Here is a 16358-nt window from a genome sequence, read left to right as displayed (position 1 = left end):
CTTGCTGATGCCTTGTCCTCAGGTTTCCCAGCCTCCAGAACTGAAAGAAATTCGCTCTTGTTGTTTATAAGTTACTCAGTTTATAGTGTTTTGGTATGGCACCGTGAATGGACTACAAGATGAGAAAGAGCAGGATTCTCGTCTCAGGCACTACTGACATTTCAGGCCGGACGGTTGCTGTAGGAGGCTCTTCTGTGCATGGTAGAATGTTCAGCAGCATTTCAAGCAGTTACTCACTGGATACCAGTAGCATCTTTACTGCCCAGTTGTGACAACGAAAACTGTCCCCAAACATTGACCCATTTCCCCTGGGAGACAAAAAAAAAAAAACACACTCAGTTGTAGTCAACTCGAATGGACTTATAAGAGAGAGAGAAAAAAAAATCTACTTTCTCTCTGCTGTCTTTTCCTCTCTTTCTTTCTTTCTCACTTGGTTAAGAGAATGCAGAGATCTGGGAAGTACATTTTACCTGGAATTTAGGCAGGGGTAGATGACAAGCGGGAGTAAGACTAGATGTTGAAGGGTCTCAATAGCCAACTGCTCTGCCAGGGAGTTTTTGCTGAAGCCAATGGGAAACCATTAGGGTGTGGGGCTCACAACACAACCAGATTTTCATTTTAGAAGAATCTCTGACAACAGTGTGGGAAGTTACCAGTAAAGGATGCATCAGAGAGGGCGAGACAGTCTTCTTGCACAGCACTTAAAATTTGCACTTCTTTTCATCTATTAATTCCTTGTCTTTGTTAGTTTATATATTCCATGAATGGTGCCATAAATCTATTACATCAAAACTCAAGAGATAGTCCGAAGACAACAAATGTACCAGCTTGCCAATTTTAATAACTGGCAATTATTAAATCAATTAAGTCCATTTTAATAATAATGGCTACCATTTAGGTGTTTGGTACTTCATGTGCTACCAAATCAATTCCTTTCAAAAGATTATCATGTGAGGTAGGAAAAGCAAGTTGTCTGCACATAAGGAAATTGAGGCCTAAAGAGGCTTTTAAAAACGTTTTATTTTTTATTTTTTACAAGGTCAGTAGCTAATCAGTGGCAGATCTGTTTCTGTGATGCTCTTTTTCAATGATAGGCATTTTTTTGGCCATAAAGTCCAGTTAATTCTTCCATATCTCTTATGCATATGATCTCTGACTTCAAACTTTTATCATGATTTTCTTCTTTTTTTTTCTTAAAGTCTCATAAAAATTCTTTCTGAAACAGAAAATCCATCAGCAAACTTCTTCTCACAGCACTTCTAAGACCAAATGTGTGGTCATTTTCCACACCAACTAGTTCTGACACCAGGTGTCCTACAGTTCTACTCAGTTCTGACACGACAGTTGTCCAGAGTTAGCACAGATCTCCAGGGTAGGGGCTCAGTCCTGCAAGACTGTCCCCACTTCAGATGCTTCTGGCCAACCACTCATAAATGAGGGGTTCCACCTACTCAGGCTCATTAGTGTGCTAGAAGAACTCTCAGAACTCAGCACAACAGTTTACTCACTATTCTCGGTATAGGTTGGATACAGGAACTAAGAAACAGCCAAATGGAAGATATGCAGGGCCAGGTATGGGGTAAGGCAAGGGAGGGAGCCTGAAGCATCCATGCAAACCACCCTCAATGTGCTCACTGGCACAGCTTTCCAAACCCCTTTGTTTAGGGGGTTTTGTGAAGCTTCCACTACTTAGGCATGACTGAGTTACTCAATGGCCAAAAACAATCTCCAGCCCTTCTCCCCTCCCAAGAAGGTAGGGGTTAAAGCTGAAACTTCCACCCTCCAATCATAGGATCAGGTTTCTCTAACAACCATCCCTCATCCTGAAGCTATCTGAGGAATTACATTATTTGCATAAATTTAGATATGGTTGAAAGGGGGCTTATTATGAGTACCAAATATGTTCCTATTACCTCTCCCTCTAAGGAAATTTCTGGAGTTTTATGAGCTCTGTGTCAGGAATCAGAGACAAATACCAAATATATATTTCTTACAGTACCACAATTAGTTTTCCATATGAGAAGCATTCTGATGCTTGAATAAATCCATGAAAGCTTAAGCTTCCATTTCTGTCTACAGTGCCCCATTTTTGATGCTAACCTGGGGTTTCTTAGCTCACTTGCAAATAGAAATTGACAAGAAGTCTATGTTCAACCCCAAGTTTGTTGGGGGCTTATGCTTCATCACAAGAAGACAGCGTGGTGTTAATAGTTTCTACTAGTTGGGGAGTTATGCCATGCCCTCTTGTCTCCTGCTCATTGGTTTGCATCTAACTTGAGCAGTTCAGGTGCAGTTGCTTCTTTTACACACAACATGCTCAAAGTGGAAGTGTTGCTCACTACCACCTCCCCAGGAGGATATGTTGGTCTTACTGGACTACTCTTGGCAGGCATACAGGTTGAGGAAGTCTCTAGCAGGGTGGTCTTATGCTGTTACAGTGTGGCTGTTCATCACTCCTGTCTGGTTAGGACCTAGAGATGGATACATGTCACGTTGGGAGGGGCTTGATTTTGTGAGTCCTATTCTATCCTGTCTTAATTTTCCAACATTTTCCTCCACAGATAGCTTGTGATCTATGATTCCCTAGACCAGCTCACCCTTCCAGGCATCCAGAAATTCATTTCTTTCTTCACCATCCTTCTCTGGTGGGCCTGAAGCTTCCCACTTACTCTCCATTAACCAGCTAAATTCCTTTGAGCAGTAAATGGTGCTAGCTTCGTTGTCTGATGGTGGAATTAAAGCTTAGAAAGGGCCAGTGTACTCTCTCCTCCCAGATTACTTATGATCTTTTATATCTGCACAGTTTCCCATTTCTTTTGTTCCTGTCCCTCTTTTACTTTCAACCATCATTTCTCTTACCACAACCCATAGAATTCTGGGCTCTGCTTTGAAGTTCAATGGAAATGCCACCCTCTCCATGAGACTTTCTCAGATGCTTGGGTAAACCTCCAACACTTTCCTCTGCCCCTACTTTCATTCCTCTCCAGGAAGTTACTGGGTTTTGGTCTTGTTTGTATTCCCTATGGAGTTTAGTAAAAAAAAAAAAGTCGCACTTGATAGGGCCTCAAGATACTTGTGTTGTATCAAATAGAATCCAACTGATGCTATCCCCCAATTCCCTCCCTTTCACACTGACTGTTATTTTTAGAATTTCAGCATTACCAGAGTACTTTAATACAAAAACTCTGTTTTCTAAGCAAACTCCATTTTGGCTGACTTCAGGAGAAAGGGAAATATAAGCCCATTATTTATTGAAGGTGTTTTATTATAGTCACCAGAGGATAAAAGGGAAAGAATGCAACAATATAACAATGAAGGAAAGAAATGAGCTAATTCCTGCTTTGGGGGAAGGATACAGCAGCTGTGCACCCAGCTGCAGGAGTGTTTTCAAAAACAAAACAAAACAAATGAAAAAAAATGATTAATTGTATGTATGCGCCTAAGCCGACAGTGAGCACTTTTAAAAGGGAAAAGGGAATGTTCTTAGTTTTCTGCATACTCTGAATTTGTGGATGCTGCCTCAAAGCCTGGCTATCAGGAAAGAGATTGCCTCAGGGAATATTTTATGGGAAAATCATTAGCTTTTCTGTGTGCAATTCTCTTTGAACTTCAAAGAAAATGAAATGATCAGAGGGCTATTACAAATGAATGAATATTAACTAGAACTCCTCCAGGGATGAGAAAAGTGTCATTTATGTTGTGAAAGTTTATCTTTCTATAAATTACACCCTGTGGTTCAGGAGAATTCCTTTCATCATTTAAAGAAATGAGTTTCTATATTTGTAAAATTTTGTTCCCAAAGAGAATCCTGTCGCCATTATTCTCTGTTTATTACCAAAATTGAACACAATTCTTTAATAAAATATATGCAACATGGTAAGACAAAGAGCCAAATGAGAGTTCTCCCTAGTTCAACAGATACATTTGAAGTAACAATCAATTTAATCAGGCAAACAGGGCAGGCCAATTAGAACGCAGGAGCCCCGGAAGCCTTGTAAACTACTGTGTAGAGAAAATAGTTCTATTCACCCCCACACTTAGAATTGTGGAAGTTACAGAATTAGTACATAAATATTCATCAAGATCCTTGAGGGAAACCAGGTACAAGTGAAATGAAGGAAAGTGAGACATCAGATTCATGTTGTGAGGGAGAAAGGGCTCGACCCCGTCCCGCGAAGCTCATCACTGCACATCCCAGATTTCGCAGAGCAGTGGGGTGAACTTGTGGTCGTTGACCCTCCAGGACATCAGCATCTCCGCATGGTGGTGATTGAACGTCCGCAGCTCTGTCAGGCGACCCAGGAGGCAGGCGAAGTGTTGAGGATTCTCGGGCTGATGAATCTTGCACAGCTTCTGCAGCACGTCGAGCAGTGGCTCCTGAAGTTTCTCTACTGCCTCTCTGTCTTTTATGTATTGCCTATCTGTTTTGAAGTTTAAAATAAAACAACAAAAAAGTGGGAAAGCATTAATTTGGTATAATCTTGGCCATGTTAACTTTCTTGAAGTATAAGTTTATAAGTGTCGTATACTTGAAATGACCAAATGAAGTGTTTGAGTTGAGGAAAATGCAGCATGCGCACACACACACACACACACACACACACAAATACACCCATGTAATCATGAGTAGGCTGCCCAGAAGCCTCCTTAAAGTTCCCCTCTCAATCAAAGTCCCGAAAGATAACCCATATGTTGAACCCAGGCGTCCTTTCTGGTGAGTATCATCCCAGGAGTGCAATTGCTGGGACATATAGGAGTAACTTTAGTTGATACTCCCAGACAGTCTGTGTTTAATCATAATTTTTATAGTTAAAAAACATAATAACTAGCCTCTGCCTCAACATCATGTGTAAAAATGGTTTTTTATGTTGTAATTAAGCTTTACAAATCATGAAGATGACATCACTCTATTATTAAAGTAAACCAAAATATGTAGGCAAAAGCTATACAAAGGCATTCATTTAGATATCATTTAAAGCCAAAAAATGGAAACATCCTGAATACATAATATACAGTAAAGATTGTTACATAAAAGTGTGTTTATACATACAATGGGATATGATACACACATTACAAGAAATTGTACCGATATAATTTTTAATGACTTGAGAAAAGGCTTTTTAAAAATGTAATTTTTTAAAGAAAAAAGATACAGCATGTTCTCATTGATGAACTATGTAATTTCAGGGCTGGCATTGTGGTACAGCAGGTAAAGTTGATACTTACAATGCCAGCATCCCATATCAGAGCGCCACGTCAAGTCCTAGCTGCTTGTCTTCCAATCCAGCTTCCTGCTAATGTGCTTCAGGAGGCAGCAGATGATAGCCCAAGTGCTCAGGCCCCTGCCACTCTCATAGGAGACCCAGATGGTGGTTTTGGATTGGAGCTTCAGGCTGGCCTTGCCCTGGCTGTCGCAGCCATTTGGGGAGGGAATCACCAGATGGAAAATTTCTCTCTCTTTGTTTCTCTGTGTGTGTGTGCGTGTGTGTGTGTGTTTCTGTGTGACTCTGCCTTTAGAATAATTAAAAAAAAAAAAAAACACCAAAGAAAAAGTACAAATTTCATTTAATCCCTGCTCAAATGCAACCACCTAGGAAAATATTAAAATAGCATTCTTCCGTTACTTTCTTTACTTATATTCTTTTAAAAATTCATTCATTTATTTTAGAGACAGAGAAAGAGGCAGAGAGACAGAGAGCTGCCATGTGCTGGTTCACTCCCCAAATGTTGCTCCTGCTGGGACTGGGTCAGGGCCAAAGTAAGGAGCCAGGAACTCAATCCAGGTTTTCCATGCGGAAGACTGGAATCCAACTACCTGAGCCATCACTGCTGTCCCCCGGGGTGCATACTATCAGGACGCTGGGGTCAGGAATCTGCCTAGAGTCAAAGCCAGACACCCTGATATGAGACACAGATGTCTTAACCACTTAGCCGAACACCTGATCCCCTTTCCTAATATTCTGATATTTTATATTTTGGAGTATTTACCATCTCCTGAAAAACCACTTTCATTTGTTCCTTCACTTATCTTTCTCATCCTACTATAATGTAAACTCCATGTGAGCTATAATCTTGCTGTATCTCCAATATCTAGAACAATGTTCGGTAGACAGTAGATGTTAAATGTGTAACTATCAAATGAGTGTGATTTTTTCAAAAAAAAGACCAAGAAGTACACTGAAATGCTTACAATAAATTCATTTTGAATAGTAAAATTATTTTCCTTTTTCTTTACATTCCTGTTTTTCAGGCTCTAGAAAGAAACACTGACTATGTAACTGAGAAAAAAGACTATTGGCATAGAAATTTAAGTGAAACACTGAAATTACCTGGAGAGAGGATAACAATTGCCGTAAGAAGTGCATACTCTTCTTGAGTCATTTTCAATTCCCCAACACTTTTGTAAAAGCTAAACATAGGTGTTATATATTCATCAGAAATACCTATGGGGGAAAGTTGACAAATTGCAGTTATTTAAGATTTTTGAGTGGCTGAAAAGTTTGAAACTAGAAATGCTTTATATGTATTTATATAAATACACACATTTACATATATACGCATCAATATTATATCCCTATGCATACATTTAAGCAATTACTACATACATACTCTATGTCTCAGACAAAGGCAAGATCCTACAAAGATGATCAATGAACAAAATCCTCACAAGATGGTCTAATCAATAGTGTATGCCTTTGATTTCACAAGTGTCTTCATTTCAGTCCCTGCTATTTCCCAGTGGAGGATAATGCTCTTGGATTGCCAAGAGAATCTCAGAAGTTCACTGCATTCTGGATGGCATTAATTAATCTTTCCAATGCTAATATTTTAATCAAGGCAGAGATAGCAGTTTAAGGAAATAACAAAAAATGGTTGTTCTTCATACAAAAAATATAAACAGCCCCATCTAGTAAATTGGCCAGTGTTCTTATCAAAAGGTTCTAACTTATCTATTGCATATCAGATATGAGTACTTGTCTGCTCTCTTTAAACTCACGACAGTTTATCCCAAGTCAAAGATGTCATGTACAGAACTAAACTCCCCCGCCTTCCTCTAAGTCCACTCCTTTCTTGGAGTTCCCATTCTCAGTGATTGGGAACTTCACTCACCCTCCTGCCAGGCCTGACAGCTTAGATTCAGGTGTTCAGCATCATGGCTGTACCTGCTTACTCCCTCCCCCTCTATGGCGTGTGGCACTGACTCAGTCTAGTTCCCCATCTCTTTTTATCTGGATTACTTGCAATTGCATCTTCATTGGTCTTCCTATCTTCAATTTTGTTACCTTCATTCTATCCTCTGTCCATATACTGGAACGACCTTTCTAAAATTCAAACCACACACTTTCTCCCCTTTTCTTACAAAGCTTCCAAAACTCTGATATTTGGCAAAAAGCTTTAATTGTCCTCCTTTCAATATAGAACCCTACTGCCTATCTCATCACACATGAACTCATGATAATATCAGTAGGAGTTCTTCTGTATTGAGTACTATTCACTACGTGTTAGACATAGTTTTAAACACTTCTCATGTTATAATTCATTTTATCTTTCCAACAGTTCATGAGGTAGACACAGAGACGTTATATAATTAATGCAGACACATAGCTGGTGAGAGATGGAAGCAAAGACGGTGGGCTACAGTGTCCTATTAGCTATGACTAGGAGGCACTACTCTTCTATCACATGGCCCTGCCTCCAGCCTTGTTCACGTATTTATGGTTCCCAAACAACGCTGGGCCATGGCCACAACCAAGAACCAGAAACTCCATCAAGGTCTCCCATGTTGATGGAAAGAACAATTACTTGAGTCATCACTGCTGCCTCTCAGGGTCTTCATTAGCAGGAAGCCGGAATCAGGAGCCAGATCAGGACATCACACCCAGGTACTCCAATGTAGAGTGTGTGTGTGTCTTAACCAGCGTCTAACTACTAGGTTAAAAGCTCATTTCCTGCCAAGTCATCATAGTGTTCTTTCCTTTTTATGTGGTTTCTCCTCCCTCTCTTTTATCTAGGTTATTCCTCCTTCTAATTTAAGACTCACTTGTTTCATTTCCTCCATTCATTCAATAAATACCAGCTTGGTACCTGTTCTGTTTATGACTCCAATCCAGCAGAGCCTTTGGCTGAGACATCAAGGAAAATAGTGGTGGAGGGCAGGGGATGAAATAGTGCTGTTATTTGTGGGTGAATAGGATGAGTTTCCCAGAATTGATTCAGTTGAAAACAGCAATGTTCTATTCCTTCGCAAACCACATCTAGAGCCACAGTTGTGGCTGAAGCAAACCAGAGTAAAATTTGATTCCATGTGCTAGGGAGTACAGTTATTACCTAATAGTACATACTACAGAAAGTACCAGAAAGTATAAATCCTTGCCCCTACCAGAATCTGAAGACTCTTCCCAGATTAAATCCTTGGCCTTTCTCTCACTTGTCAAAATGCCACACTCTTCTGCCCTTTGACTTTTGATTCTCTAATTGACCCCAGTGGGCTCTATTAACAACAAGGACTTTGTTGAGCAACTTGAGGATTACGTCATGTGGAAGGTTGCCCTTTACCCAGATGTTACAGATTGAACTGATTACCCATGACCAAACTAAATACAACTTAAAATGCGGGGGATTGGAAGATGTGAGCTGGGAGATACCAATCCTGGTTTCCAACAAATATAGTGGATAAGAGTTCATGACCCAGTGGGTTTGAGCCATTTGACTCTGTGACTTCAGCATGGACATATTATTTATACCCTTTAAGCCTTAGTTTTCTTATTGGTGAAATGTGAATTAGATAACAATGGTATTATATGAGACAATATATAGAGAGCCCTTAGCACAATGCCTGGCTCATAGTAAGCCCTCTATAAATGTTAGAACAAATGATATTAACTACTATTATTGCTATTCAGGATAATTGAATCAACACGTTCATTTTAGTCTTCAATTACATTTGTGTACTTTCATCTCTACAAAGATATGTTGGTTTTTTGAAAAATTATTCTGCAAACTACTGGCTGATTTGCCTCAGTATTTTTCTAAGACCTGAAGTTTCTTGGTAAGTTATTCTTTTTTGTCTTCCAAAAAATGGCCATGAAATGTGATTGCCTAAAATAATTCATGACTATGGCACTACTTCAAATAGTACATGAGGATTAAGAGATATTATCCAAGGCAGCTGATTTGAAAATTTCCAAATTTTAGAAATCATCTTTAACTATCTAATTTCCTATTTCATTTCATTTTTAAATCCCCACTCACTCTCCAACAACTCTCCATTACCTATCTAATTGTAGTTGATAATCTTTGGGGAAAATTAATTTAAAATGCTTATTAGGATGGTTTCATCTTGTACGTATTGTGAAAGCCAAGAGTAAATACAGAAAAATGCAGAAAACAATGAACTTTTTAAGAAACACTTTTTCCACAGGGTGGATCAAATATAATTGTGCTTTTGGAATTAGCTAGCAATCAGAATTGACTATGCCAGTATAAGCACAGGGAATGTTTCAAGTGCTTGTGAACCAGCAATTTCTAACATAAGAAATGTAACAATAATATCATCCTGAAGAGGACAGCCTTTTCCTGTTTTCCTGCTTCCTCCTTCTTCCTGGAGACTTAAAATTTGCTTCATTTTTGCTGCTGTGACCGATTAGCTGAATTTGGTCACAAGGGGGAGCTATTTTCTAATTAAACCACAAAGACTGCCACGGAAAGTTAGGTTGTAAAAAAGACTGTTGAATTCTTTACTTAATATATACTAAATTGATCTTCTGTATATAAAGATAATTGAAAATGAATCTTGATGTGAATGGAATGGGAGAGGGAGCAGGAGATGGGAGGGGTGCGGGTGGGAGGGACGTCACGGGGGGGGGGGGGGAGCCACTGTAATCCAAAAACTGTACTTTGGAAATTTATGTTTATTAAATAAAAGTTTAAAAAAACTGTTTTGCTCCTATTTCTTATTTTCTTTCCTTTAAAAGAAAAGAAAAAAGAGGTCTGTGATTGATAAATTGATTGATAATTAATTGCTCAATGATCAGAAATATTATTTGACAGAATAATCATTTGATAGAATTAACATAAAAGTAAGTACTGATTTAAGTCGTTTTAAAATGTAAATGTCTTTCATTGTGTGTGTGTGTGTTACATACAAGTATGTACATTATTCATACACTTTTCCTGGTATTCTAGACCTCATGAATTATTACAATTGGCCATCTGAAGATACATTGAGCATGTCCCTAAAAATTATATTATTTTCTTAAAACTATATAGTATGAAATCTTTCTAGTAGTGGCACCACCCCATCACCTAGAAGTTAAGGTATAAGTCCCTGACATAGCATAAAAGGCAATGTCTGTTTTCTGCTTCCCTTTCAAAGTATGCTCTCACAATCACAATGATTTTCTTATGAATCAGTGACACCTATTCTTTTAGGTCCCTAAATCTGAGAGTTCATTTCCTCATTAGTGACAGTCCCCCTTCCCTGCCTCATGGCCATGTCTATGGTGAAGACAGATCCTACTCCTTTCCCCGTGGTCCAGGCACTGTGGGTGTCATTTCCCATGTAGATGGCAGTGTTTTCAGGGACAAAAGCAGTGGAATTCTGGCCAATGAGACTAAAGGGGAGCCTCCTGAGAAGCTCCTAAGAAACATTCAGGGTATTTTTAAAAGTTCCTGGGGAAAAAATGAGATGAAACGATTAAGTTTATTTAGTTAAATAACATTTTTGTGAAGTCCATTCACAGCTTCCTCATAATATGCATTTCCCATAACACTTTTTTTTTTTTTTTTTTTTGACAGGCAGAGTGGACAGTGAGAGAGAGACAGAGAGAAATATCTTCCTTTTCCGTTGGTTCACCCTCCAATGACCGCTGCAGCCGGTGCACCACGCCAGTCCAAAGCCAGGAGCCAGGTGCGGGTGCAGGGCCCATGGACCTGGGCCATCCTCCACTGCACTCCCGGGCCACAGCAGAGAGCTGGCCTGGAAGAGGAGCAACCGTGACAGAATCTGGCGCCCCAACCGGGACTAGAACCCGGGGTGCCAGCGCCGCAGGCAGAGGATTAGCCTAGTGAGCCGCGGTGCCGGCCTCCCATAACATTTTTAAAGACTGCTAATACGCATGGATTTCCAAATCTTTTTGCATCCAAATAAACTTATCTTTTAATTTCCTTTCTCATGAACTTTTGAAGAACCCTATATCCCCATCCTAAGGAAGGGACCATCCCTCTCTCCATTGGCTGTTTTATCTAGATAAGATGTCTGTAACTGCTGCTGCCATTAGATGACCAGGAGAACCTGCCTGAGGGCAAAGCCAATACTCCCAGGATAGCAGAGCAGGAAGATGAGTACCCTGTGTTTCTGGTGGTGCACTGAGCCCTGAAGTAGCCAATTCTGCTGCCACCCTTCCTCTGGGTTTCTTGTTTTGGCTAAGCTATTTCCGTACTATTTCCTGCATCAGCCAAAAGTATCCTAATTGACAGCTCCCCTTACAAATAAGATAACTTCTTGTGTCTTCCTTTTTTTCTCCCTAAAATACAGGATCTTAATTAGGCTAGAACACCCATGTTCTAAGACCAGGTTCAAATCTTGATTCCCTGTGGCACTTTCCCTTTCACAATGAAGCAGAACTAGCTGCCTCCTTCTCTGTGTTCAGTTCTATTACATTTATTATAATCCATATCTCTAGCTTCTCACTGGAGCATGAGTTACCACATACATTTTATGAAGGGTCAGGCGTTTGACCTAGCAGTTAAGCTACTGGTTAGGATGCCTGAATGCCACTCTGGAGTGCCTGGTTACTCAGTCCTGGCTCCTGATTCCAGCTTCCTGCTAATATACACCCTGCGAGGCAGCAGGTAGATGGATTCCCATCACCCCTGTGGGAGAACTGGATTGAATCCAGGCTCCTGGCTTTTCTCTGGCCTAATTTTAATCATTATGGGCATTTGGGGAGTGGAAGAGCAGATGGGAGTATTCTCTCTCTCTCTCTCTCTCTCTCTCAAGTAAATAAAAATTTTAAAACAGACAAATTTTATGACAGCAGATGCTTGATGTGCTTCCTGGCCCATAAAGGGAACTCCATAGATGCTTCTTATTCATGTCTGTGTCTCTTGTCATTTTGCTGAGGATGTGGTAGAAGACGAATAAATGTTAAGCAAGACAGTCTTGTGTTTTGCAAGTTGGTTGTGATGAAGGTGATGAGGTGATGTAGCTGTGAGATGTTATGGGGGCAAAAGACGCCATTAAGATCATGGAAGCTTTCTTATGATGTTAAGAGATTGCACAGTATCCTCTATTTCCATTGCTAAACTCTGCCCAGAGAGTCAGGTGTGCCATACTCTTGGCACTATGTAAAAGCTGCCATGAAATTAGAAATTCATTATAAACATTTAATTATAAAATGTTTCATTATAATTTTATTATAAAACATTTAATTTAAAATAGTGAATAAAGAATATACTGTCCATCAGGCTCAGTGACTAAAAATCAGCTGGCCACATTAGGCTCACCAGTTCTTGCGAGTTGCCAGAATCTAAACTGACAAACTATAGACACATCTCAACAAAATTCACCAATTTTTGTTTACTAAATATGTCCCATCACTGGGATAGTACAGAGAATACAAAATTCTCAGGCAATACAGAGTCAAATACAGAGTAAAGGAAGAGGTAAGTACATGAAGCCCCAAAACTGAGCAAGCACAAAAGGCTTAAAAAGCAACCAGCTCTGCCCAGGGGCAATGGAAATATCAACTTTTATATTCCTTAATACTTCTACTTTTTTGAGTTTTATCTATTTATTTGCTTTTATTTACTTGAAAGGCAGAGCAAAAGAAAGAGAGAGAGAGAGAGAGAGAGAGAGAGAGAGTCTTTCATCCACTGGTTCATTCCTCAAATGCCTGCAACAGTTGGAGCTGGGCCAGGCTAAAGCCAGGAACCCAGAATTCAATCTGGGTCTCGCATGATGGTGGCAGGAACCCAAGTACGTGGGCCATCACCTGCTGCCTCCCAGGGTGCGTATTACCAGGGAGCTGAATCTGAAGCAGAGCATGAACATGAACCCAGGCATGAGGTGCGAGTTTCCCAAGCAGCATCTGAACTGCTGAGCCAAACACCCATCCCAACACTTCCTCTTAACTTGAAGAAAGTTGCTTCCTGTAACTTGAGCCCCAAATCAATCCATCTCAAAATTATCATGTGACCACTTTTGAAAAGCAAAACTAGACATGGTAAGGATTCTAGACTTTAATGTGCTTGCCTGTCATTTATTTCTAAATAAATATTGAATAAATATTAATTAATAAATATTTCTTAAATAAACATTCTGTCATTTATTTCTTTATACTTCTAACCCTTCCTTCAGACAGTATATGAACTGATAATCAGTTTACATCTGCTTCTTCGGAAAATTTAGTACTTGTGATTGTTTTCATTTTGTGCAAGTTGCAAAGGCTAAAGCAGTGAAATAACATATATTTAAAGAACAGAAAAATAAGTACAGTAGCCTCTACCACATACAGTATACTTTCATATGGTGCTACTAATGAGCCACAACTTCATCACTCTAATAAGAATATCTCCTTTTTCTGACCTCATTGTCTTTATTTATTTAAACATTTACTTGGAAGCAATTTGAAATAGCTAGCTGCAGCTTTTAGCTCACCACCAAAGGGCAGGCTTTGGGTTTTACTGGACTATTATAATCCCTACTAGCTGGTAGTGAGGGAAACATTAGACCTTGGTGAGTGACAGGTGCAACATATAGAAAGAGTGCCTGGGCTTTGAGTTAGCATGCCTGCATTCATTTCCTAGCACTCTGCTAATTAGCTGTATGAACTTGGGCAATTCATCTAGCCCCTTTATTTCCCATCTATAAAATAAAAGCATAACACTCATGGATTGGGACCATTGGGAATGCTAACAAAATGATGCACATAAAAGCTAAACACAACAAAATCCCTATTTATAAGTGAGCATTACCATCCTGATAGATACTTACTAAGTGAATATTTCCGTTATGTCTCTTGTGGGTTCCAAAATAGTCCACCAAGAAACGTTCTATAAATTTTAGAGGTTATCTATATTTGAAATGAACAGAGCAAGTTGCTTTGTTCTATGAGAGATTATTGCTAATTTTCTTAGTGTTAAAATGTAAACTCATTCAGTGTTAGTAAGCCTATTTTAGTACGATCATATTTTGTGGGTCCTATGATTATTCCTATTTTTATTAAAAATTCCAGCTTAAAAACCTAGTTTGCATCATAATACTTCATTACAAATAAAATTATTGATGCATTTGAATTGTGTAGAGACAACAGATTGTGTCAGATATATATTCTAAAGCTTTAATTAACATAAATAAACACTGTAGCTCTCATTAAGTAAAAGCAACTCAGGAGATAGTATCTTTGTGTATGAAATTGGAATTTAATAATAGCAAACAAAAGAGTATGAATTTGAAAAACAAGAAATGAAATTTCACATTACATTCCTTAAAGAGCTCTGAAGGTATAAGCAGAGTAACTTTAAGATGTTGTATTACTCTGGAATTAAATGTATAATAGAAATAGAATGTGTTATATTACCATATAAATAAAAAGTTATTCTGAAAGGTCATCTTGCAAGATCCAGTTTTTATGTGATGTGTGGAAGAGGTAATGTTCTGAAAATTCACTGGGAGAAGCAAATTCATAAATATTAATAAATGGAAGCATCATAGATACTAAAATATGAATCAGCATGTGAGTTGGGATGGTTTTTATTGTCACACCATGTGGCTGATATTTGAGTAGAGCATCTTATTGTGGACTAGAGACTGCATATTTATTTACACAGATCATATTCTGAAAAACTTCTTTCTTGAATTTTTCTGAAACATGAAGCATCACAAGTTCTGAAAATTACTAAATTACAAGCAAGGTTTTCTTTTTTTGATTGTGTATTTTTAAACTGCAAGAATCCTCATCATTTCTCACCTAATTATTACATTAGCCTTTTTACAGGTCTCACTGCTTCTTGTTCCAAATATTACAAATCTTCCTTCACATTACTGCTAGATAGCTCTTTCTATGGTACAGTTAAGGTCATGTCATGTCTGCTCAGAATATTACAAAATCTCCCCTTTTATATAGGAACTAAATTATATTACTTTAGCAGCATTTATTGCTCTTAATAATGTAGCACTTGATACATTTTCAGTCTCATAAATTTTATTTTCATAAATAGCGTGGCAATTATGAGTCCTGTACATGGATGTACTCTCATTCTTCCCTGTCCTTACCCTTGCTATTTTTGTATTATAATATTATAATGGCTGTCTTCTGCTTAGAATGCCTGTCTCAGACTTTTGCAACCATTTTTGCAACTGACAATTTTCCATGTTTCAATTGTCAAGCTTCTGAGCCTTTCCGATTCACCAACCAGACTCACACAGAAGAGCAGCTATTCCTTTAGGCTTCAATTTCATTTTACATATACCTTCCATATCGTCCCAAAAGTCGTTTGGAATTATTTGCTCATCTACCTTCCTCACTTTTCAGTGAGCTCTTTAAGGACAAAAACCAGTATTTGTATTTTCATGCCCTCAATAATAATAAATTTGCAAAAAGCAAGCTCCTGTATTCATGCTTGTTGAATGGCAACTCAAGAAATGAATGGGCTGGCGCCACGGCTCACTAGGCTAATCCTCCGCCTTGCGGCGCTGGCACACCAGGTTCTAGTCCCGGTCAGGGCGCCGGATTCTGTCCCGGTTGCCCCTCTTCCAGGCCAGCTCTCTGCTATGGCCCGGGAGTGCAGTGGAGGATGGCCCAAGTGCTTGGGCCCTGCACCCCATGGGAGACCAGGATAAGTACCTGGCTCCTGCCATCGGATCAGCGCAGTGAGCCGGCCGCAGCGCGCTGGCCGCGGCGGCCATTGGAGGGTGAACCAACGGCAAAGGAAGACCTTTCTCTGTCTCTCTCTCTCACTGTCCACTCTGCCTGTCAAAAAAAAAAAAAAAAAAAGGAAATGAATGGAAAGAGCTCCTCTAAGGTGCTACTTTTCTGTAAATCACAAATATTTCCTACAGAAGTTATCACATATAAGTCACTGCTAATTAGGGACACCTTAATACTCGTTCCCTCTTTCCAAAGCAGGGCTTCTCAATCGTGGCACTACTGACATTTTGGACCAGATAGTTCTTTGTTGTGGAGGTTGTCTTCTGTATTGCAGGATGTTTGGCAGCATCCCTGGCCTCTAGATACCAGTAGTGCCTCTTGCCCTGTCATGAAAACCAAGAATGTCTCCACACACTGCCAGTGCCCCCATGGAGAGCTCATCCCCAGTTTATAATTACCATTCTATAGTACAGCATTTATAGATGG

General features: G+C 39.3%; 1 protein-coding gene across 1 annotated transcript in view; it reads right to left on the bottom strand.

The window, feature by feature from the left end:
- Window positions 1-3813: 3813 nt before the first annotated feature.
- The window catches only part of NR1H4 (nuclear receptor subfamily 1 group H member 4), a gene marked incomplete at its 5' end in the record, with an annotated part of 60578 nt that continues 48033 nt past the window's right edge, over window positions 3814-16358 (bottom strand). The window contains 2 exon segments of the mRNA NM_001082726.1: window positions 3814-4421; window positions 6330-6443. Of these exon segments, the coding sequence (NP_001076195.1) occupies window positions 4183-4421; window positions 6330-6443 (353 nt within the window).

Source organism: Oryctolagus cuniculus, chromosome 11, assembly GCF_051225735.1.
Source record: "Oryctolagus cuniculus isolate XC-2025 breed Fujian yellow rabbit chromosome 11, ASM5122573v1, whole genome shotgun sequence".
NCBI lineage: Eukaryota > Metazoa > Chordata > Mammalia > Lagomorpha > Leporidae > Oryctolagus > Oryctolagus cuniculus.
The sequence above is the reverse complement of the archived record's forward strand: the minus strand, read 5'-3'. Positions and strand labels throughout refer to the sequence as shown.